Source organism: Nicotiana attenuata, chromosome 6 (genome assembly GCF_001879085.1).
Source record: "Nicotiana attenuata strain UT chromosome 6, NIATTr2, whole genome shotgun sequence".
Classification (NCBI taxonomy): Eukaryota; Viridiplantae; Streptophyta; class Magnoliopsida; order Solanales; family Solanaceae; genus Nicotiana; species Nicotiana attenuata.
In genome coordinates, this window is record NC_031994.1 from 72373496 (window position 1) to 72399574 (window position 26079).

At 36.7% G+C, this 26079-nt stretch overlaps 1 protein-coding gene across 4 annotated transcripts; it reads right to left on the reverse strand.

Moving 5' to 3' along the window:
- LOC109227192 (dehydrodolichyl diphosphate synthase complex subunit NUS1) lies at positions 9146-14059 on the reverse strand. Of its 4 annotated transcripts, none has more exons than XM_019392252.1 (8): positions 13809-14059; positions 13328-13379; positions 12105-12375; positions 11910-12004; positions 10341-10491; positions 10128-10224; positions 9630-9712; positions 9146-9319 (listed from the first exon to the last, which is right to left on the reverse strand). In XM_019392252.1, exons 2-8 carry the CDS (start codon positions 13373-13375, stop codon positions 9312-9314), a joined length of 753 nt encoding a protein of 250 aa, XP_019247797.1. In that variant the 5' UTR covers positions 13376-13379; positions 13809-14059; the 3' UTR covers positions 9146-9311. The 4 variants fall into 4 exon arrangements, with proteins under 4 accessions (XP_019247797.1, XP_019247796.1, XP_019247799.1 ...); XM_019392251.1 differs by having other exon boundaries at positions 13328-13388; XM_019392254.1 differs by lacking the exon at positions 13809-14059 and adding an exon at positions 13646-13784.

Below are 26079 nucleotides of genomic sequence, written 5' to 3' on the forward strand. Positions count from 1 at the left end.
TCAGTTTAGCCTTACAAGAAAGGCTTGAAATACAACTAATGGATGTGGTTATAGTTTATCTGTACGAGTCACTTGATAATGAAATTTATATGAAAATTCCTGAAGGATTTAAAATCCCTGAAGCAAGTTCAAAATCTCGAGAAATGTATTCAATCAGATTATAAAGATTTTTGTACGGTTTAAAGCAATCTGGGCGCATGTGGTATAATCGCCTTAGTGAATATTTGCTGAAAGAGGGTTACATAAATGATGTTATTTGTCCATGTATTTTTATAAAGAAAATGGCATCAGAATTTGTTATACTCCCTCCGTTTCATATTAGATGAGGTAGTTTGACTCGGCACGGAGTTTAAGAAAAAAAAAGAAGACTTTTGAAACTTGTGGTCTTAAAGCTTAAGAGGTAAAAAGTTTGTGGGGCCATGACATTTGTGTGGCTATAAAAGCTTCTCATTAAGGGTAAATGGGTAAAATGAAAGAGTTTAAAGTTGAATTATTTCCAAATTTAGAAATGTGTCATTCGTTTTGGAACAGACTAAAAAGGAAAGTACCTCATCTAATATGAAACAGAGAGAGTACTTGTTGTTTATGTTGATGACATAAATCTTGTGGAATTCCAGAAAAGCTCCAAAAGGCAATTGAATATCTTAAGAAAGAATTTGAGATGAAAGATCTTAGGAAGACAAAACTTTGTCTTGGTCTGCAAATTGAACATTTAGCAGACGAGATCTTTATCCATCAATCTACCTATACATAAAGGGTCTTAAAACGCTTTTACATGGACAAAGCGCACCCATTGAGCACACCAATGGCTGTTCGATCACTTGAAGTGAATAAGGACCTGTTCCGACCTCCAGAAGAGGATGAGGAACTCCTTGGTCCCGAAATACTCTATCTTAGTAGAATTGGTGCACTAATGTATCTTGTTAATGCCACAAGGCCTGACATAGCATTTTCTGTTAATTTACTAGGAAGATATAGCTCTTCTCCTACACGGAGACACTAGAACGGGATTAAGCATACATTGCGATATTTAAAGGGAACTCTTGATATATGTTTGTTTTATGCTAACAAAGATAGTACATATCTTGTTGGTTATGCAGATGCAGGTTATTTATCTGATCCCCATAAAGCTCAATCTCAAATCGGGTGCGTGTTTACATGTGGAGGTACTGTCATATCATGGTGCTCCACAAAGTAATTTATTATTGCTACTTCTTCAAATCATGCTGAGATAATAGCTATTCATGAAGCAAGTAGTGAATGCGTATGGTTGAAATCAATAATTTATTTTATTCGAGAAAAATATGTTTTGGAATGTGAGAAAAGACCCACAAATTTATACGAAGACAATGCTGCTTGCATAGCCAATTGAAGGGAGGATTTATAAAATGAGATAGAACAAAGCACATTTCACCAAAATTATTCTACACACACGATCTTCAGAAAAATGGTGGCATTGATGTGCAACAAATCCGTTAAAGTGACAATCCGGCAGATTTATTCACTAAATCTTTGCCAACTTCAACTTTTGAGAAGATGGTGTAAAAGATTGGAATGCGGAGACTCAAATATATGAAACAAGGTTTTCATCAGGGAGAGTAAAATACGCGATGTACTCTTTTTTCCTTACTAAGATTTTTCCCACAGGGTTTTCCTTATAAGGTTTTTTTAATGAGACAGCTAACGATGCGTATTACTAAATATGTGTGCTATTTTTCCTTCACTAAGATTTTTTTCCCACGGAATTTTTCCTAGTAAAGTTTTAATGAGGCACATTATCTTTTAATGAACATCTAGAGGGAGTGTTATAAATATATATTATATTATGGATGTTTCATTTAGTACTTCGTTGTAAATAAGCTTCCTGAAGAAGCTTATCCATATCGGACACCGCCATAAATATGTTAAACTATTTAGTACTCTATTGGAAATAAGCCTCCTGAAGAAGCTTATCATTTCGGTACTCCGTTATGGCTAAATATTATCCCCGGTAGAAGATTATCTATATCTGGTACAGTAGCAGCTTACACCGCAGCTTGCAATAGAAGCTTGCATTCTTCTATAAATAGAGGAGAATTCAGTTCATTATGTACATCGGTTTGAAGTTGAATAATATATCAGTTTCTCTTTATACTTGTCTTTACTTTATAGTCTTTATTTTATAACAAGTTAGTCCCTTGTATTTGTTTGTAAAATATTTTGGGATAATACATAATTCCCTTCCTGGGTTGTCCAATTTTACCAGTTGCACCCTTAAACTTTGCGGGGCATAAATACCACCTTCCGTGACTAGCATCACTTTCAACAAAAATAATATATTACACGCACCAATCATATTTTGACATGTGCTTTTCTTTTTATTCACTATTTATTATAAAATTATATTTTATTTTATTTTCCTTTTCCTTTTCTTTTTTCTTTTTTCTTCTCCTCGAGCTCTGAAACTCCATCTGTAACAATTAGAATTACTCAACACAATGCTAAGGTATTTTATACGGTAAGGATCTCAATAACTGAAAGATTACAACTCTAGAAAGTTAAAAAAACAAAAGGGAGTTATAGAACTACCGAAGAAATATGACAGGTAATTAGAAAGGGGAAGAGGAATTAGACAGAATCAGAAGAGGAGGTGAGGAGCACAGACTTTGCCTAAGCATAATCACAATTCGCATACCCTCTTCCTTGCACAATCTGATAATTATAACAACACTTTCCTGCGCAATAACGCTTTGACACGTGTACTTCAACCTGGGTCCCAATGGCAGTCAATAACATTGTTTTGGGTTGTTTAATCATTTGACTCCAGCTAAAACCATTCTCAGGCCCAAATGCCTCATTTTGTTCGGTCGCATTCACAACAATACCTTCGCCCTCAATAAGAACCTTGTCCTCAAGGTTCGGGTTGAGAATAGTGTTAGTAGCGCGCACTCTGCCAATTGCCTCTAGACAAAGGTATTTTGGGTAATAGAATAAGAAGAGTCGATCTATCACAACTTTGGCAATGTGACATGAGACGGTTGCCACTATAGTATTGACAACCTTTGGCACAACATCACCACAAATCATGGATAATTCTCTCGAAACCATAAGGCAGCAAGTGAGGAGCTTTGCATGGAGAGGGTCACACTTGACTTGAGCTTCATGGATAATTCTTTCCCAACCAGCATCAAGAGCACTGATGGCTTAAAGATGAAGGATGATCATGGGGTGCTGTAAAAGACCTCTTTGTTCACATAGGATCATGGCACCTATATATCTTGATAAAATAAAAGCAACCTCGTGTACATATGACATATGACCACTCCCAAGAATAGGTACATGTATTACGCTCATTTTGCAAAATTCCACACTCAATAGATATGTTTCAGTGGACTTATTCCCCCTCACTAGCGCGCAACATTGTTCTTTAGGAGAACACCAGTTTACAAGAGCCAAAGTTACTCCCAATTGCTGTTGACTACAACCTTTGACAAGAAAGACACCACCATTATGTAGAAATTTGATAATCTTAGAAGTCATACAATGCACATCATTGGTGTATATTAGTTTTATCTCCTCGGCATGGTTTATATTCCCAGCTGCTGTGAAAAACCTAGTTCCAACAAGTACAACTACATTAAAATGGGCATCACAACAAATTTGGAACATCAGCTCATTGAAGGTGGATTTAGGTGGACTAAGTGCAACCATGTCCCCAATTACAGCAACTCGTGTACTTCTGTAGTCGACGTTTCGCAACAACTCAATATCATCCTTGGCCAAAAATAATTCTCCAAAGGAATCAGTTACAAGAAGGAATACCACTATCTTCAGTGAACATGGAAGAAAAAGTTTGTTTATGTCAGCATAAGAAGAGCTATTAGGTAAAGCAAATGCCTGGGGTGCTTGAGGCTTCACACAAATCCAATTGGCAATATAACAGTGAGTAGAGCTTGCTAAACGAGTAACTAACAGTGCCAAATCAGAGTGCAATTTGTAGGATTTCACAAGCCATGGTTGCCCAGGATCCCACACTCTAGTCTTAGAGTTAGAATAAGCGATGAAGCAAAATTTTCCAGTATATCCTAGCAACAGTAGTGCCTACAAGGGCACGAAATTTAGTCCAAGATCCCATACACAAAGAGCCATTGCAGTTGCGCGAATGGTTACTAAAAAGAAATTCGCACAATGTACAAATGAAAATAGATTCAAAATATGTTGATTATTGAATCCCCCAGTAGACCCATTCACATCTTCAAGAAGTACTTTAACAAAATGCCTTGTACTTAGAATGGCACCCTCTTTCTCCATAATACAATTATCAAAATATTGATCTTCAAAAATTATAGGGTCCATAAAAAATTCAGCAAGATACATGTCATCAAAGGTTTCCAATTCAATTATCCATGTAGGAGGGTTGCTATCAACAGAGGAGGCATCTATGTACCTCGTTGACATATCACGGTCCAGATGCTCAAGTGGCACTATATAAATTTGTGTACCTCTTGAAGCTTGGCATCTAGAGAATACCCCTCTACTTGTCAAGCTCTTATGTGTTGCGAGATTCCGAAAACCATCATGAACCAAGGACATAGATGGTCGATCTAATAGGTAAGGAGAAAACTTTGCAATCTCATCACCTTCAACGTCTAAATCAGTTTTGGTGATAAGCGGAACAAATCCATCAATTTGTTTTAAATCGTCATATTTCACAAATAAAAGCACACCTGAATCATCCTTAAATCCTTGCCCTGTGTCAAACCAATAGTCCATGGAATTAGAAAATGTGATGGTCCTTATTATTGGTTCCGACGCATAGTATAGGTATGTGCAAGACTTCATATGGCAGCCAAGACAAGTATCAAGCATACGACCAGCGTTTAAAGTATCACTGATAGGCACAACAAGTATTCGACTGATATGAAACTTATCACCTGGGACCAAGCTAGTAAAGGATCTATAAACATAGTTGAATAGTGACTGAGATGTTCTCGTTGAGGACTTCGAACAAACACCTGGGCTTTCCCAAAATTTTCAGTTTCCAAATCAGATTTCATCATAGAGATAAGTGTCATTGCATCCAATAGCTGCTTAGATTCACCAAACAAACTCTTAGAAAAAGTAAATGGCTCAATTTCACTGGGTGCAAGCTGATCATGTCCAGCAAGAGAAACGAGTAGTGCATTATCGCTTGAGAATTGAAAAGGCAGATCGGGTTCATTACTCTCGAGAATTTCGTCAAACACCTTGCCCTTAATTGGAGCGCCACTCTCCAAAACGAGATCTTCAGAGATATGAGTAGATTGTGTAATGGAAGCACGAACCTCATTTTGGTGAGAGCATTTATCGAACACCCGGACCTCATTTGAAGATGCATCTTTTGAATTATATTCCATAGCATCAACAACGATGTTAGTATCTGATCGCTCAGTAGCAAAACAAACCAATGACGGATCGGCCAAACTCACCACCAGACCTGCCAAGCTTCGTTGTGGAAACCGTAATCGCAATTTTGTCGTAAAATGCTTCCAATCCAGGAATTGTTCGGTTCGATGCAACCAAGTGAACCAAGTAAGAGCTTCACCATCAAGGTAGAAATAAGGAAGATGTAGCCAATCCTTCTCGGAGAAGCCAAGGTAGGCGAAGTACTGATCGGCCCGACAAATCCAACTCTCGATGTTACCGCTGCCATTGAATCGATCTAGTACCGCCATTGGAGTACTCTCAATGAAAGCACCAATGTAAGAATTAGAATTACTCAACACAATGCTAAGGTATTTTATACGGTAAGGATCTCAATAACTGAAAGATTACAACTCTAGAAAGTTAAAAAAACAAAAGGGAGTTATAGAACTACTGAAGAAATATGACAGGTAATTAGAAAGGGGAAGAGGAATTAGACAGAATCAGAAGAGGAGGTGAGGAGCACAGACTTTGCCTAAGCATAATCACAATTCGCATACCCTCTTCCTTGCACAATCTGATAATTATAACAACACTTTCCTGCACAATAACGCTTTGACACGTGTACTTCAACCTGGGTCCCAATGGCAGTCCAATAACATTGTTTTGGGCTGTTTAATCATTTGACTCCAGTTAAAACCATTCTCAGGACCAAATGCCTCATTTTGTTCGGCCGCATTCACAACACCATCAATGGCAGATGGATATTTATCAAGTTTCAGTCCTTCAAATCAATATAATTTCAAAATCTAACATCAAATATCAAATCCCACAAGGTTTGAATAGCCAATCATATTTAAATATGAGGATTCAAACCATCTGTAATGGAATTTCGAAGAACCCGCAATGAAGTTCAAAATTTGCAGTTCTAAATCCTCAAAATCTAACAAAAAATCAGTAAGTAACTCGAATTTGCACTCCATATTTGATTTTTGGACTTTAAAAATAGGTACCACAATCTCCTTCGATAATTTAAGTTTGATTCTTCAAAACCCAGCATTTCGTTCGTCGCCTTCAGGCCTTTTCGTAATCAAGGATATTGAAATCGTGATCTCAAACAAAGACTAATAGAGCTACAGCCTTCTAAGAAAAAGAAAGAGAGATGGAGAAGAAAGAAACATGTAAATGGAGAAATAATCAGAAAGTGGGTACAAAGAAAAAAGAAAAAGTAAAGGAAAAAAATACTAGAAAAAGGGAGAAATAACCAGGATTTGGGCAAATTTTACTTCTCACGCGCATTGATTGCGTGCAAAATACTAAAAGTGCCACATCATCTCAAAGGGAGATATTTATTATTCTTTGAACAAATATAAGAAGTTCCTAGGACGCACATAAAGTTTGAGGGTGCAACTTGAAAAGTAAAATAACCCTAGAGAATAATTATGTATTATCCCAAATATTTTACATCAAGAGAATCTGCTTTCTAGGAATCTTACTGCAATCACTACAGTATAATTTTTTTGGCGAAATACATAAACGGCCCTTTTAAGTTGTCCTCAACGACCAGCTGAACACCTCAAGTGAGCCTATTTTCAATTAGACCCTTTATTTATTCACAAAAGAAGATCAACTAAACACCCGACCATGTCAGCCCCCATTGCGTGAAATCCACTCTCGGGACGCGAGTTGCCAACCTAAAATTAGATTTTTTTTTACTAAAATAATATGGACCCCACTTAATTTTCACACCCCTTCTCCTCCAATTCTCTCCTCCACCATTCAACACCCTCCTCTGCCCTAAATCACCTTTGCCTCCATTACAAAAGAACAAAATTACGAAATATATCATCACATCAAATTCAACAAATTTTTCATACCAAAATTTTCAACAAATTTCTCTTTCATCCATCCAATTATCAGACACAACAACCATTTCGACGGAAAAAATGAAGGTTGCCGGAAATTTTTAACCCATCTACCAACGGGTTAAAAAATGAAGGTTGCCGGAAATGACGACCCTACAAATTGACTATGTATTTATATTTAGAAGTAAAATCTATGTATTTCTTTATTTCCTCTGTGGGTTTTGGCATGTTGGGATTGTTCAGGTGGTTGTTTTTTTTTGGGGGGGGGGGGGAGGGGGGGTGTAGGTAGGGATGGTAGTTTGTTTATGAAGTCTTGATGATGCCTTTTGTTAATTTTGGCTAAAAATTTGAACTTCATAGTCATATGAAGTCTTCTGCTTTAAATTTTGCCGATTAATGTTTTTTTAGTGTGCTTATTGTTGAGCTTGTGTTTGTGTTTTTGAAGCGTGCAATGCATTAGTATAACAGATAGTCAACTGAATTTTGAGGGAAATATTTGGTAATTATTAGTACTAACTCTGATGATAGACGGGTAGAAAAAAGAACAGAGCCTGATAATGAGGTATGTTGGTTTGGAAGAAGAAGATGAAGTTGGGGGGGGGGGGAGGGAAGAACGCTGGAAAATGGTTGTTTCTTCTTTAAATTCATTTTCATTTTTTTTGGTTAATTTGTATTAAGTTTTAATTACAAATTACACGTATCGTTCATTGATTGGCTCATTTGGCAAGTGTAACTCACGCATTTGGTATGCTGCACTGGGGTGTCTATTTGATTTACTTAACAGTCACTTGAAGTGTCTAGCAAGAAATGGTCTCAGTTGAGGTGTTCAGTTGATCGTTGAGGACAACTTGAAGGGGCTGTTTATGTATTTCGCCAATTTTTAACACCTAGCCGAGTAATTGACAAGATTGTGAACTCAATAGCTTTTTTGTTCATTCGAAGCATATAACATTTTTGGGACTTCAAAATTTGTCAAAAATACTACCCGTTTTTCCGATTTTTTTTTTTACAAAAAATTTATTTGTCCATAAAATTTTACAAGTTTTTTGAAAATTTCGAAAATAAAATTTTCAGAAACCAAAAAATTGATTGAAATGCATGTCCAAATATCAGTTTTCAACTTAACTCCAAATACTTTTTTTTTTTCAAACATTACAATTTTTATGTCCAAACGCATACTAAATTTTATCACAAAGAATTTGGAAACTTGAACAAAGATTCCAGGGACTATGCCAGGAACAGCATGTGTTTATTATTGCATGTGTCACACTTCATATTGACAAAAGGTTTAAACTAATCAGGAAAAGAGAAAAAGAAAACAAACAGACAAGAGACACGTTTATTTACTTTTAAGGCGAGTCCTTCACATCATTGTAGAATATCACCCTTAACGATGAACCAATTAATGCCTGAAACAAATCAGAAAGTTTTCAATTCGATGTCGTCAACTGAACCAGGATGGAGGGATACACAAACTTATCAACATTCGTTTATGCTAATCTAATGAATACATCATGTGTACCTACAGATACATTGTTATCACTAAACCATAGTTAATACATACATATTCTCACTTCTATATATCATTTAAGCATAGTAAATTGATATAGTCTGGTGTATACGAGAAGTTAGAGATCTGGTATCTATCATTGCCATTACAGCAATCTTTTTCACCCTATACAGTTTTTACTGTCATTGTCATAGCTTTTCTCCCATTGACAAATACCACAAGTTCATCTGTGACTTTCACAAAAGGAGAATCTCATGAAGAGGCATCTCTAACTAATAAGTTATAACAATGTGCACACACGAGTAATTATGTATGTGTGCGTGTGCGTGTGTGTGTGTGTGTGCATGTGTGTGTGAGAGAGAGAGAGAGAGAGAGAGAGAGAGAGAGAGATTGCACAAAGGGGTATTTGTTATTAGAATTAAGGTTTGCCGCCACATATTTTGTATGAAATCTTGGAATAATATAAATATATAAGACCAAGCTGACTGCATGTTGTAAATGCTGAGAAGCGCAACAATCTCGTACTGAGAAAAAATCACTCCATCTTCAAGTGCTCATTGGCCTGAAAACAAAAACGTGAAGAACAACTCAGATTAGTGTACACTAAATTATGGTTAAGTACCAAAGAGATACACCACTACTACAACAGTAGGGAAACTTTACGAAAGCAATTCAAAATTTCTCATATTTTGCATCTTTAAAGGAGATTGAGTTATCCAACTTCTAAACACAAGATATACGATAAGACAAAATTTGCTTTGTTTCTAATTTAGTAGAGAGATAGGTTCAGGGGTGACAAGCAAAAAGAGCGAGGTTGGTTTTCGAAAGCGAGAGATATTAGCATTCACAGCTATATAAATGTTAATACATACCATAGTTTTGATGCACCTTTGTGAATTTATGGATGGCTTTTATGAGGGAACCAAATTTCATGGACTTCAAGGGCCCCATATGTCTGCAACCATAAATGAATATGAACTCAGATCCAAAACCCTTTTGTAACATGTCCTAAAAATAGTGCATGCTCCAGAATCATTTGCAAGCTGCTAACTATTAAAAAAAATAGTTTCTAACCAAGATTTGACCACAAGGGAAAATAAGAAAAATCAATTCAAATATGGACTAGCTTTATACTAGGAATATAAATTTGAGAGAATCTTGTAGTATCCCTTATGTTATTTAATGACTCCAGATAATCAACAATAAGAATTTCATAATAGATGCATGGTGCGCCGTCACTGTTCAAGAATATACCACAGTAGCAGTACCTTAATAGAATCGAATCAAATGTGTCGAAGCATTATCTAGAGAGTACATCATGCCACAGATAAGCGAAAAATGGCTAAGTGTTTCAGCAGGAGTTTACTTACACAATCTCAGTGTACCGGATTCTCCATGCTGGGAAACCCATGTGACATCTCACGGGACCATAAACTAACAAAAGATCAGGCTCTCGTCCCTCGTAACCTACAGGATTGATAATTTATTCACGTTTTAAGAAAGCTATTGTTTAAGTAAAGATGAAAAATTCATATTGATGAATACATCAGGCAAACAGGGGGAAGGAAGATAAATCGACAGACCTGCTGCTTGTAGAGCCTCAGACATGTCAGACTCTGTAATATTTGGTTTTCCAGGTTTGGTGCTGGCGTAATGCTTGACAAAAAGAAAATTAGCTGCTTTGGCCACGGCAGGTTTTGAATCAGCAAAAGAGACAAACTCCAGATCTACATGCTTGTGGCACAGAAGGGTATCGGCAAAAGAAACATAAAATAGTCATTAGTGCAATATTATGTAGATTTAAATTTAAGCTGAGACCCCGACGGCATTTGCCATTAAATCATTTAAACCTCATTATTCCACAGTTTTCATTTGATTTTATTACTTAGTTTGTTTTTGGCTCTTTTCACTTTGTATCCAGTATTTCTAGGTGTGCTTGGCTCTTTATCACTTCTCATTCAATCTTTCAGGTCTCTGCACTCCTCCCTTTTCATTTGTAAGATATTTATTTATAAAACTGGTTACAAAGAGCAAAATTTTAAAAAGCAAAAATGGCAATTGTAACTGGGACAAAGTTAGATGTCAATCACATAGAACCTACTAGAAAAAGTTAACTTTCTTATGTACCAATAATCTCTTCCCCTCCACCCCCTAACCCACCCCAATATAACAAAAAAAGAGGAAAAGAACATAAACATTATATAGAGAAAAAGTGACGAGAAAATCTGAAATTATTTTGTTTATCATTCTTCTTTTCACGATCCAGGTTCACACCATCATAATTGTAAAAATAGCATTGGTGACAATTCATGTGTTTAAAGTTGCTTCAGATTAGCATTCGGTAAAAAAGAAGAGAAATGTAATTCGAAAGAAAATATTGGTCACTGTCCTAGGGCACGTCTGAATATTAAGATTTAACAGACACCTTATAACATAGAGAAACTAAAAAATACTGAATGACGAGAAAGGATCTTTTGAGGGTCTTCTCTTTTTTCTCTGACCTTCCAATTTTAAGTGACATAATGAAAATTAGAGGTGGATAAAATATTCTGAGTAGGTTATCATTATTGAGCTAGTTAGAGATATCTTTAAACATAATATTTCCTAGATCCAGAAAATGTAAGAAATATATGTCATCGTAAAGGTAAAAATATTGTGCACTCCTCCCCCTTCCCAGAACGTTGCCTGCGTGCTTTTCGAGAGTCAACAGTCTAATGATCTGAAATGAGAAAAATCTCAACTTTCTTGATCCATATCAAAAAGATGGACAATCAAACCACAGTATCTTTCATATAGTTTCTCAATTTCTAACTTCTGAAATGACGAATTTATCTGTCCATTTTTAATTCCATAGCTGTCAAATTACTTGCAGAATTCAAGAAAATCATGGGAGGGAGTAAAGTTTACTATCTTCCATTAATCAGATTCCTCGCAGATATAATTTCTGACAGTAAGTCAATTTTTAAGGTATAATTCAAGCTAGAGAGCACGTCACATAGATTTGCAGATGCCTTAATTTCCAACAAGAATCACGCTTCACTTGAATATATCAGGACTTAAAAGAAAAGAAATGAAAGTAAAGGTAAATGTGTACCAAAATGCAAAAAGTACCATAACCCATAAGTCCAAACTATGCAGGAACTTGACAATACCTCAGGCAAGGTTCCACGATCCGATCCTTCTATGATGGATTCCTGGGACTTGTTCAATCCTTCTATAATGGCTTCCTGGGACTTTTTCAGCACTCCTACAATAAGCAACGGCTGTGGGAATCATATTTTTAGCAGAGTCTTGTAGATGCATCATAAAGCACTCGAACAAGCTGGGGATAATTTTGACAACCTTACCTTCTCTATCATAGAGGCAGATGCTTTTTATACCAATAGATGCAAGCCAATGCAATAATTCAAGAACTTTTGAAGTTTGGCGAGCTTCTTCGCTTTCAATCACAACAGCCAGGTATCGCACTTTACTAATGTTAATGGCATGGTAACTCTTTAGCAGCCCGCTAGAAATGAGGGTATTCTCCACTTTACGAGCTATGCCCAATACAGAGTACCAAACATTGATGATCAAGTGTAGAAAGAGCCAGACCAAATGAAGACCAAAGTTACCACACTGAAAAAGATGTCCAAAACCAAAAGTAAGCTAATATATAGATTTTAAGAAAAATAAATATTATGCTCCTCTAAACAGAGAAGGAATCTTTTAACCTATGTTGCGCGGACTTTCCAAAATGATGCCGCACCTGTGTCGGATCCTCCAAAAATACATTACTCTTGGAGGATCCGACACGCACCCGGTGACATTTTAAGAGAGTCCTTGCAACATAGCTTTAAACTACAATCCTCTTAAAGCTGATAGCCTAATCACCCAAGAGGTTAAGAGAGTGACTGAGGAAAGGGACTACTACGTTATCAACCTTCATTACTTAGAGAGCTGAGAAGCACGATGAATAACTTTTCATTCATAGCATTCTTCATTGCTTACAGGAAGAAACTGCAAACCATAGGCGGGCAGTGTTGAGTCCTTAGTAAATGAATTAGATTCAGCCATATTATAGATGCAATTGATACATTTCGTATCATCTCTTTCATGTTTTACTGCTCAATCTCAATGAACTTGAGTGAGCTACTTTGTAACACAAGGGATCAGTTTAGTGTGACCAAAGATACTCAAAAACTAAACTCAATCCGGTTGAAGCTCAAAGGTTTCAAACACCCCTTCATGGAACATTTGGCTTGGGGTTTTTGGGGGGNNGGATAATGTAGGATCTTAACTCAACTTTTTACCACCGAAAATCAAATCAAATTTTCACAATATAAGTCATTCTTTGAGGTTTCGTAGGAAGTACTACATAGCGTTGAAGGTATCCAGGTGAACTTTTAGTATGACTATCTCAAATTAACCTCCCTTTGAAATGTCTAGTACAATCAAGATTCTTATACTTATATTGAGCTAGGATATCAATAAAATAAAATAAAAGAGATTCAACACAATTACTCGGCAACAGATACTTTGAATAAATATCAATGGGACAAGAAAATTAACCAAAATTATGATGGCTTACCACAGATGTCCAGGTTAGAATCTTCTGCACCTCATTCCCTAAATCCATTGATCTGCAAATACTTCAAGAAAAAATAGGTGAAATTAAATAAATAGCTGAAATTTCCCCCACAAACTAGTAGTAATAGTAATTACCAACAATCACACATACAAGAAAAGCTAAAGCAAAACTTAGTACTATCTAACATTAATTTAACCTAAACAAAAAAACACCATAACAAGATGCAAAGCATCAAACTTTAGCAACTTAGTAGTGAGAAGCTTAAAAAGAACCCAACTTTGAATTATTATTCCGTTCAATAAATTAATGAAAACTTACAAATTAATGAAAAAGGGGGACTGAAATCCGAAAAAGTTTAACAGAAAGGAAAAAAGCAGTGAGCAGCATAACACTCTCAAGAAAAAGGGATCCAAAGAAGAGATGGGAAAACAAAAAATTGGAGAGAAAAGAGAGATATTTTAGAGGGCAATGAGAATAATACCTATATTTGGTCCTAAATTGAGGGAAGTAATGGGTGCATGATTTGATCTCAGTTCAGTTGTACACAGTGAAACAGAAATACGTTGTTGCAGTCGCGGGAGCTTCGTCTGCGGCTCTCTAACTTGATGAAATTTGTAAACGTGACGCAATCATCTAATTATTCAACCAATGCACGCGCATTGCTTCTCACTTGTCTCTCCCTCTTCTTTTAGTTTTGTGGACTGAAGAAAAAACATTCAAAATGTCCCTTAAAATTGATCCCTCATCCCTAATGTATAAGATGGTGAACACCAATTTAAAAATAGGCCAAATACATAGACTGCCCATTAAACTTGGCCCAATTTTTCATTTTGGCACTTTAAATCAGCATTGTTTCATTTTGGCCCTCCAACCCCATTTCTTTTGTTCCACTTTGACACAAAAGCTGACTAGATTCCATGTGTGATTTGCCTCACCCTTGTAGGCGCGTGAGAGCCATTTTTTAAGCCAAATTTCATACTCCCAACGTAGAGGCGGATCCAGAATTTAAATCCTATGGATTCAATTTTAATATTTTTAACATTGAACCCATTATATTTTTAAAGTTATGAGTTTATATCTATTTTTTTTTTACAATTTTAATAAATTTTTACATACAATTTTTACTCCGCGTCGAAAGTTATGGGTTCAGTTGAACTCGTAGTTATTACTGAAAATATATATTAAAAAATATTTTTTCCAGGGGAGGGGGCAGAAAAAACGAAAAAAATAATAATTTGAAATTTCAAAAAAAAATTGCGGGGGGTGGGGGGCAATAGGGTGGGGGTGGGAGTAGCAGCTGGGTATTTGTCCGCGCTGCATTTTTACCTGGGATAGAAGTTTTTGTGTCAAAGTGGAACAAAAGAACCCATTATATTTTTAAATGTTATGGGTTTATATCTATTTTTTTTACAATTTTAATAAATTTTTACATACAAATTTTTACTCCGCGTCGAAAGTTACGGGTTCAGTTGAACCCGTAGTTATTACTGAAAATATATATAAAAAATATTTTTTCCCCGGGATGTGGGCTGAAAAAACAAAAAAGTAAATTTGAAATTACAAAAAAAGTAAAAAAAAATTGCGGGGGAGGGGGTAGTAGCTGGGTATTTGCACGCGCTGCATTTTTACCTGGGAGAAAATTTTTTGTGTCAAAGTGGAACAAAAGAAATGGGGTTGGAGGGCCAAAATGGAACAAGGCTGAGTTAAAATGCCAAATAATAAATTGGGCCAAGTTTAATGGTCTGTATATGTATTTGGCCTTAAAAATACTTACATTTAAGGATTAGCCAATACACCTAACTTGAGGACTAATTATTTTAAATTTTTGTATCCTAAAATTTTGAGCTACTACTTAAAATTCAGGACTTAATGTTCTAACTAATTTTAAATTCAGGACAAAGGGTGTGTTCGGTATTAAGGAAAATACTTTCCGAAAAATATTTTCTAATTTTCTCATATTTGATTGGTTTAAATGTTTTGGAAAATACTTTTCTCATTAAATATTTTCCTTATCAAGAGAAAGAGAAAACATTTTCCAAAACTCTTTTTCAACCTTCCCTACTCGCATAAAACTTAGAGAGAGAGGCTCCTCCATCTCTCTAACTCTCCCCAAACAAAACTTCTACCTCATTCAATACCATGGATTCAGATCCTCCAAACCTAGTAAATACAAAAATTCCCTCGAAACCACCGGATAATTTAATGCCTAGCAATCCATCTAGGGATCAAACCAACTTGGGAAACCCAATCGATCCCATCCCAACCACTTTTAAAGATAAACTAATTGGAAATGGGGAGCAAATTGATCTCTCCATGGACCCTCTATCTTCCCTCACCCTATCAATGGAAATTCATGAAGATGAGTCTGCTCCATTTTCCAATAAAGACTATGACAACCTAGCCCTCTCCGTTACCATCACAATGGAGGACAAACAAAGAATATATCACCCCTGGAAATACTCTCTAATAATCAAGCTACACGGGAAAAGGATCCTTCATCAAATTTTGAAACAAAAAATTCAAGAACTATGGAAAATTAAAGAGAATTTTCCCCTCATCGACTTGGGAAATGACTACTACATTGTTAAACTTCAAAATGAAGGCAGTATGAACCATATCCTCCAAGACGGGCCATGGTTTATCTTTGGCTTCTTTTTATCGATCCAACACTGGCAACCAAACTTCGTAGCCAAGAATGCCAGGCAAAGCCACACGGCTGTTTGGGTTAGGCTACCCTAATTAAACACAAAATTCTATGATAGCCAAATTTTACAAAAAGTAGGGAAAGCTATCGGAAAACTCCTAAAGGTAGACGCCTGTACATCCTCATCACTAAGAGTAAGGTATGCTAGACTATGCATAGAAGTACCTATGAATGAACCGGTTAAAAAAGTTATCTTTATTGAAATTCATAAGCAACAAATCCAATATGAAGCGGACAACTATCTTTGCAAGTCTTGTGGTCACTTGGGCCATAAAACCACAGATTGCCAGGAGGGGGGATTTGCTAAGAAGGAATTTAATCCCTCACCAATGAATAAAGCAAATAACTCTACACCAAATGCACTGGACGAAGGATGGTAAACAGTCACCTTCCCACGACGGAGAAGAACTCAACAACAAAAATCAAACGAGGTAGTTACATAATTTCAAGCATCAGGTAATAATGCCGGGTTAACAAATTCCACTTCAGGTAAGTCTTCTGCTAATCAGAAAATTAAATTTGTTCCAAAAGTAAGTAATTATGACTCTGTTAAAAATGATCAACATAAACCCCAGTTTTCTTCTTCTCAAATCTCCTGCAAGAATAATATAATTGATATCCCTAAGAATTCTCAAAAATCTGAGTCTTAACAAATGGTTTTAGCAAATACCATTCCTCCAAAAAACCAAAACCACTCCAACTTAGATCCATTGAACCGGGTTCAGGTAAAAAATCCTGCTAAGGATTTTCCAATTTCACTAGAAGACAAATTAGCTAATAAACAACACTCTACCCTAATTAACCGTAATAACCAATTGGGGATCTCTCTTTCAAACATTAATCATCATAACCTAGTTTTCACACCTTCTAGAAACACAATAAACCTACATCCTATTACCATGCCTTTGCATGCGGAAGTCCACCCGCCCAACCACACACACCCTCCAGTCCAAATGGCAAAAACTCCATACACGTGCCTAGCAAATCCCATGCAAAATCCTCTATATGTTCTAACACGCTAAACTTCCCGGTGACATGCAGATAGAGGTAATCATTCCCTCTATCTCAACCCCTCAACCCTTATATTACCAAGACCCTTCTCCTAAGGATGCCAAGAACACCATTAAGCAATCGGAGAAGATTCTGACTAATTCAAATTCTGAGAAACCAAAGACTACTCCACATGGAAAATCTACCTCCTCTCCCTCAACAAATGCCACCACTTCCAATAGTGTATGCCCAACCTCCACTTCCTCAGAACCATCACCCCACCAGCTGGATAGAGCTAGGTCTGATGGGGAGGGGGATATCACTCCAAGTGAATATCAACGGGCAAGAGAGTATAATACTCATCAACAACCCACAATTCCTAGCACAGATTGTGTCCGAGGGCCTACACTTATCAATGAGCAACTATCTGAATTACATTTGGGTAAACAACATCATGCAACCCCTAACGCCTGGGATGAACAGCAACTTAGTCCAAGCCATGTGTGCCCAATGGAACCTCCCCCACCACTTCTCTCAGAAGCCTTATCTCCCTCAAAATATGAGTCTAGAGCTCCCCTTCTTTCCTCCGCAAGAGTTGATAGCCTTGAATCCAATCCTAATGCCCTGGGAGCTGCCTCAGAACCACATGCAACAAGAAGTGCTAATGAACCTAGGCCCGATGGATCAGCAGGTTCCCCAACCCCATATGCCACAAGATTTAGGAAATCTAGAGGGGGAGGGAATGGAGGGGGAGATAGACCTTATAGGGGAACAAATAGTAGAGTCTTCAAACCTAGACGAAGTAAAGGTGTATCTATTCGAGGAGAGGCGGGAGAAGAGGCTTATTCTAGCATGTCCACCTTCACTATTCAAATGCACAATGGACATGAGGCCACCCCACGATCCCACTGTAGGGAAATTAGCTATGATCCTAGTTCCCTCTCTAAGGAGGAATCCAGTATTCCCACAAGCAATCCAGTCCAATGGTCCCCCCCATCACCCTCATCTCCCAATGAATCGTGCTAAAAATATTATTATCTGGAACATCAGAGGAGGAAATAATGCTGAGTTTAGGAAAAAATTTCACGAGCTAATAGCCACTCACCACCTTTGCATGGTCACCTTACTGGAAACAAGGATGACAAACCATGGAAGCCTAATGAATGAATTTGGGTTTTCGGATATGATAGAGGTCCCAGCAGAGGGACAATCAGGTGGCATGGCAGTGATGTGGGATACCAACTTGGTCCTGTCAACAATTTCGTCAAAAGAAACAATGAAATTCATGCACTACTTGAGGTAATCCCTTCTCAACAGCCTTGGTTATTTACTTCTATTTATGCTAGTACAAAGGTTTCAAACAGAAATACTATGTGGGATAATATCACAAACATTTTCGATAATATAAAGGTGCTTGGTTACAAGGTGGATATTTTAATGATGTTCTTGTAGCGGATGACCAGTTAGGAGGTAACCCTATAAATAGAAGAAGGGCTGCCAAATTATGGAATAAGATTAATTATTGTAAGTTAATGGACCTGGGTTTTAAAGGATGTAAATATACATGGTCGAATCATAATAAGATGAACAGTAACCGTACTATGGAAAGACTAGACAAGGTTCTAGCAAATGAAGATTGGTTACGGATATTTCCTAGGGCATCTGTAATTCACTTGCCTAAAACCCATTCGGATCATAATCTTATCCTTCTAGAACTAATTCCAAAGCACATAACTCCCCTACCAAAACCATTAAGATTGGAATCTTATTGGTGTGGGCACCCCGAATTTGGTAACATTGTTAATGAGTGCTGGCTTGACAACAATTTTGTTGTAGCCACCAACAATTTTAGGAATCGTATTATTGAATGGAAAAGTACAACCTTTGGAGACCTTTTTAAGAGAAAGAAGAAAATCCTGGCAAGACTAACAGGGATTCAGAAGTCTAGATCCTATGGTCAAAGTATTTTCCTTAATAACCTAGAAATTTCCCTCAAGTCTGATTACAACAATATATTAAAAGTCGAAGAAGACTTCTGAAAATTACGCTCTAGAATAAACTGGCTCAATGAAGGAGACTCTAACTCAAAATTCTTCCACGTTTGTGCCACCAACAATAGAAGAACTAATAAAATTGTGTTTTCCAAAGTTATTGAGGGTAATTGGATAGATGATCATCAGAAAATCATGGATCACACCTACAATTACTTTAGGCAATTTTCACTACTAGCCACATTTACTCTGACTGGTCAGCGATTAATAACGACCCTCCTAGCTTCAAATTTTGTAACTTGGTCTCCTTAGATAATCCTTTGTCCTAGTTGGAACTCAAAAAAATAGTTTTTAATTTTAAACCTTTTAAATCACCCGGGCCGGATGGTCTCCGTCCGTTTTTCTTTCAAAAGTATTGGCAGTATCTAAGTACCTCTGTCACAAACCTTTGCCAACAAGCTTTTGAGACATGCAAACTTCCAGAAGGGATAAATGAAACTTACCTCTGCCTAATCCCCAAAATCCCTAATGCTAATAATCTGAAAAATTTTGATCCTATTGGGCTTTGTAATACTATTTATAATATAAAATAATTACAAAAACCATAGCCAATAGACTAAACCTTTTTTAGAAAACTTAATTTGCCCTTACCAGGCTAGTTTCCTCAAAGGAAGACGTACTAGTGATAATGCTATTATAATTCAGGAATTGATGCTTAGAATGCACAAACAAAAAGGTGCTAAGGCTAACCTAGTTATGAAAATAGATCTAGAAAAGGCTTTTGACCGGCTAGAATGGTCTTTCATTTATAGAACCCTTCGTCATTTTAATTTCCCTCCAACAATCACTACCTTAATTATGAATTGTATCACAACCTGCAAGATAACTGTCTTAGTTAATGGTAGTAGGAGCAATTTCTTCTCTCCTAGTAGAGGCATTAGGCAGGGAGATCCTTTATCTCCTTATATATTTATCCTTTGCATGGAGATGCTGTCCATTCAAATTAACCATCATGTAGATATTGGTACTTGGTCCCCCATCAATATAGGAGGGAATCAGTGCCAATTATCCCATCTATTCTATGCGGATGACCTCACTCTAATGTGCAAGATTGATAAAAAAATCCCCTAATTCAATCCTCAATTGCCTGAACTCCTTTTGCAAACTATCAGGCCAAAATATTAATTTGACAAAGTCAAAAATTATTGTCTCCAAAAACTGCCCCATCAACACCTCAAAAGCTTTGTCTGATCTTTTTAATATAAAAATTAGTAATAGCTTTGGTAAATACCTGGGTTTTCCAATTACAAATACCAAGACTAGACCTTCTGATTACTAGTTCATCCTTGATAAAATGGCTTCCTGAAAATCAAATTTTCTTAGCATGGCAGGGAGGACAACCTTTGCAGCTGCATCTCTAAATAGTATTCCTAATCTTGTCATGCAGTATAGCTACCTGTCCACTAGGATCATCAAACACATTGATAAAATCCAGAAAATTTTTATCTGGGGTTCCACTATAAATTCAAAGAAAATTCACCTTCTATCTTGGGATACTTTGACAAAGGATAAGGAGAAAGGGGGACTTGTCATCCATTCAGCTAAGGAAAAAAACCTAGTTACCCTAGCTAACCTTTCATGGAGACTCTTACACAAACCCAAGCTTCCTTGGTCACAAATTCTCACCTCCCTTTATAATTCGTCCAAAAATTTGAAAACCTCTTCTTTTATTTGAAAAAGTGCAGTAAAAGGATGGGAGGTTTGCAACAAAGGTTTAAAATGGATCCCTCATTCAAACTCTTATATGAACATCTGGGAAACAAATTGGATCCCACAAACTTCTTTGCTAAGAAATCAAATAGAGGGCCCTCTCACTGTTCCCAGCAGGAAGCTTAGTATCAAAGAGATTTGGTCAAATAACAAGTGGGACTTATCAAAAATCTCCTTTGAGCTCCCTCAACATATTAAGAATGCCATCCTCTCCATTCATCCTCTCCAGAGTGGTCATGACACCTGTTATTGGGAATTAACAGGAAATGGTATTTTCACGACAAAAACTTGCTACAAAGCAATCTAATCAAATGATATTAACTTGGTAGATTTTAATTGGATTTGGGAAGCTCAATGCCCAAACAAGATAAAATTTTTGCTGTGGAAATGCCTTCATAATAGACTGCCCACGCGCTCATACTTAAACTATATAGGTTTGAACATTGATCCACTGTGTCCAGTTTGTAAAAATGAAGATGAAACCATTGAGCACATCTTCACAACTTGTACAACAGTTAAAAATTATTGGATTACATTAGGTTTAAGTTTTTCTTCGGGACAAAGGGGCACACACTGGATTCATAATATTAGAAACCTAAGATCTTCGACCCCCTCCCCCTACCTTACATGGGAGAAGCTTTTCCCATTCGTCATGTGGAGTATTTGGTTAAACAGGAACAATAACAACCACTATAACATGACCCTCAATTTCAACTCTTCACATGCAATTTCTCTTGCTTTAGAGTATAATCTTCTCACTACGAAGGAACCTTTATCTGCCCAGTCCCATTCTATTGAGGTCGCATAGCACAAACCTCCTCCTAATTATTTCAAGCTAAACATAGATGGAGCCTTCAAAGAAAATACAAACAAGGGAGGCATGGGTGGAGTATTCAGAGACCATAGAGGGGAATCGATAATAGGTTATCAACACTCCAGTCCCTCAAGCTTACCCCTTCAAGCTGAATTGGAAGCACTAAAGGAAGGACTTTCAATTGCTCTAACTCATGGTTATACTCCACTAGTAGTGGAAACGGACGCAACAAAGATTATCAAAATATTACATTCTAATTGTGTCCCTTACAACTCTACTATTGTCAATTGTAGGTGGTTAATGCACCAAATGAAGCAACCGAAGATCAACCATAATTTTCGGGAGGGAAACAAGGTAGCTCACAGGATGGCTAAGGAAGCACTCAAGCATGCACGAAAATACCAACTTTTTGATAATCCCGTCCCTTTCGTTTTAAATAACTTAGCAATGGATAATAATTGTTATGTGTATTTGGTTAAAAACATTAGTACTAATATGTGTTGTAGTTTGGCCGAAATGGGGAATTTGAATGTCCTCGAGGCTTGTAGTTTCGTAAATGATGTAACTGTTGGTACTCCGTAATATTTTAATAAATTATCTTTTCCAGTAAAAAAAAAACCTTCCCTACTCTATTGCCTATCCCCACCAACCCACTCCCACACCCGCACCTACCCCCACCCACCTCACCCCCACCCACCTCCCACGCTCATCCTAAAATGAAATATTATTAATAGTACTTTCTTTTCATGTTATAGATAAAGTATTTTTTTTCACTTCAACAAAGGAGTATTTTCTGTTTATGATATAAAAAAAGTATTTTTTTATATGCTAATAAAAAAGTACTTTCTTTTCATGATGCAGAAAAAGTATTGTCTTTCATTTCAATGAAATGAGTACTTTATTTTCATGTTGTAGAAAGAGTTCTATTTCAACCAAAAAAAGAGTAATTTCTTTTTAGTTATGGAGCACAAATTTCAACATTTTTTATGTAAAAAAGTGAAGCAACACATTAGTTCGTTTGGGTCTGTGTGAATTTTTAGAAGAATAATTAAATTCTCGAAGAAAATAGAATCCTGAAAAGGTTGGATATTTGGGGGAGGGGAGAGCACAAAAAACGTGGGGAGTGAGGGAAGGGGGTGAGGAGAGTAGCATAAAAAATTATTTTTCTAAAAAATATTTCTACTGTCTAACCAAACACTAGAAAATATTTTTCGGAAAAAGATTTTTACTCACCAACTAAACAAGGAAAAATAAGTGATAAGATCGCTCATTTCCATGAAAATATTTTCTAGGAAAACATTTTCCATGGAAAATATTTTCCTTGATACCAAACACATCCTATGTGTCGTGAATTTCTAAACTGCTAATTTAAACTTCATGACTAATTGTCCTGAATTTTTGAATTGTTATTTAAAATTAAGGACATAAGATCCGAATTCCTGGACACAATTATCGAAGTTTAGGATACGATGTCCTGAATTTTGAACTTTGAGGTTTAAACTTCACGACATCGTGTGTTGAAATTTGAGCAAATTTAATAATCTTTATATACATTATAAACTATAGATATATTTTAAACGACAAGCTTAAAAGTGGCTACCTGGTGTTATTTCCACAATATTATTAGTTCTTCATTCTCTGTTAATGGGGAGGGAATGAGCTTTTATGGTCATTTACAATACTGAAATTAAGAAAGTTTCATGCGTTAATGAATTGGGCGCTAGATAATTGTTTCTTTTTCTTATTTTCATTTCATTTGTATACTTTTTAATTATCTTTTGTTTTATAAAATATGGCTAGTTAAAAGTGTTGGACTTTAAAGCATTGGGCTTCAAATACTTTAAGCATTGGGCTTTAAAGTCTAAGAGTGTGAATTGGAAATGGTGGGAAATAAAATGGAGGGAAATGAAAATTTGAATGAAGTGAGCTTTTGTCTTGAACTTTGTCCCTCATTGGTGAGGGACAACTACATTTGTGTGTATATATATATATAATCACTTCTTAAAGCTCTTAAAAGGAGTCGAAGAGAATGAACCCTCGCGCCGTCGTCGTCGCTCGCTCGGCTCGGCTTCGGCTTTGGGTTTGGGTTTGGGTTTGGGTTTGTCAAATGATCGATCGATAAGATTATTTTTGGACAAAATTTATTTAATTAATTATTTAATAATTAATTAAATGTCAGTTAGTTAGCTGCTGTCCGGGCGTGACCGCAGTAGGACCGCGCCAGAACACTGCTGCAGATTCAGAAGGCCACTCTGGCCGCGGTCCTGGCTTAACCGCGGTAGGACGTGCAAATTTCTGAACAGACACCTTTTCCAGAACAAACATCACACCTCTTCCAATAATTGCCTATAAATTCTGAGGCATGGCTTCGTTTTTAACACACTGAAAAACTTCAAAACTTCCTTCTTTCTGAAAATACTGCATTCTAATTTGCAGTTTCTCTCTCTCAAATTCGTAAGTGTGATTTTGCTCCGTTTTTTTGAGTTCGTTGGTATCCTGCAGTTTGTATTGCCACTGTTGCAGGAAGGTTTATTCCGTTTCATCCTGGGAGGATTTAATCCATTACCTTGACAACGTGTGAGGGGGTTAAAATTCCTTAAGGACGCACAAGCAAATTGTGGACTCGGAATATTTCTTATTCTTTACTGTTTTCTAGTTTCTTTTATTCTTCTAACAGTTTTTTGATTTTGTGTTTTAATACAGTAGCGGAATACAAGCTTAAGGAATTTTAATACTAACGTTTCTGTGTTGAAATATATATTAAACTGTTATTTATATTTTGTATACTGGTTTGGAGACTAAAGCCTTCGTGCTTTCTACTCCAATAATTGTTCTATACGGTTTAAAGTATATCAAAACTTTACCGGAATAATAAACGTACGGGTTTGAAGTATATAAAACTTCACCATTGTTATGTGTTGTATGTTTGGTTTGGTATTCAGTTTGAAGATATCACAACTTCACTGATTTAACAAAGTTCTGTTTTGTTTCCAACTTTACAGAAAAAATGACGAATGAAAATCAAACTAATGGAAATGTTGTGGGAACGGGTGCTACTGTTACGAATGTTGCTGCCTCGTCAAGCCGTTCAACTCTTGCTCATGCTATGGCACCAGCAGAAAAACCCGGAAAGTTTTTCGGTATCGACTTCAAACGCTGGCAAATGAAGATGCTCTTCTATCTTACTACGTTGAGTTTGCAGCGATTCATCAAGGAGGATCCTCCAGTCCTGGCTGAAGACACTCCAGATGATGAACGATTTGTTGTACCTGAAGCATGGAAGCATTCTGATTTCTTGTGCAAAAACTACATTTTGAGTTGTTTGGAAGATAGCTTGTACAATGTCTATAGTGTCATGGAAACTTCAAAAGCGTTATGGAATGCGCTTGAGAAATAGTACAAGACTGAGGATGCCGGACTTAAGAAGTTCGTGGCTGCAAGGTTTTTGGATTTCAAGATGATTGACACGAGGTCGGTCATAACTCAAGTCCAAGAATTACAAGTCATTATGAGGCCTTTCAAGTTGCTGCTTTCATTGAGAAGTTACCTCCGCTGTGGAAGGACTTTAAGAACTATCTTAAACACAAGCGGAAGGAAATGACACTAGAAGACTTGATTGTTCGTTTGAGGATAGAAGAAGACAACAAAAATACGAAAAAGAAGTCACGTGGAAGCTCGACAATAATAAGGGCTAGCATTGTTGAGGAGGCGCCACAAAATAAGAAGAGAAAGAAGGCTTCTGGACCAAAGAATTACCCAAGCAAGAAAAAGTTCAAGGGTAATTGCCACAACTGTGAAAAATCTGGGCATAAGGCCGTGGATTGTCGTGCACCAAAGAATGATAAGAAGAAGAAGAATCAAGCTAACATGGTCGAAAATGCTGAAGAAATGGAGGACTTGTGTGCCATGTTGTCTGAATGCAACTTGGTAGGAAATCCTAAAGAATGGTGGATAGATTCTGGAGCCACCCGCCATGTTTGTGCTAACAAGGAGTTATTTTCTTCTTATGCCCCCGCAGGACCCGACGAGACAATTTTCATGGGAAATTCGTCTACAGCGAAAATTGAAGGAGTTGGCAAGATTGCATTGAAGATGACGTCGGGAAAAATAGTGACTCTAAACCAAGTTCTCCATGTTCCAGAAATTCGCAAGAATCTTGTGTCTACCTCACTTCTTGTCAAGAATGGATTCAAATGTATTTTTGTTTCTAATAGTGTTGTACTAAGTAAGAATGATATGTATGTAGGAAAAGGTTACCTGAATGAGGGCCTTTTTAAGCTAAATGTAATAGCAGTTCCTATCAATAAAGTTAATGCTTCTTCTTACTTACTTGAGTCAAACACTTTATGGCATTCACGCTTAGGTCACGTCAACTTCAAAACATTGCGAAAAATGATAAATTTAGAAGTATTGCCAAAATTTGATTGCATTAATTCCAAATGTCAAATATGTGTGGAATCAAAGTATGCTAAGCATCCTTATA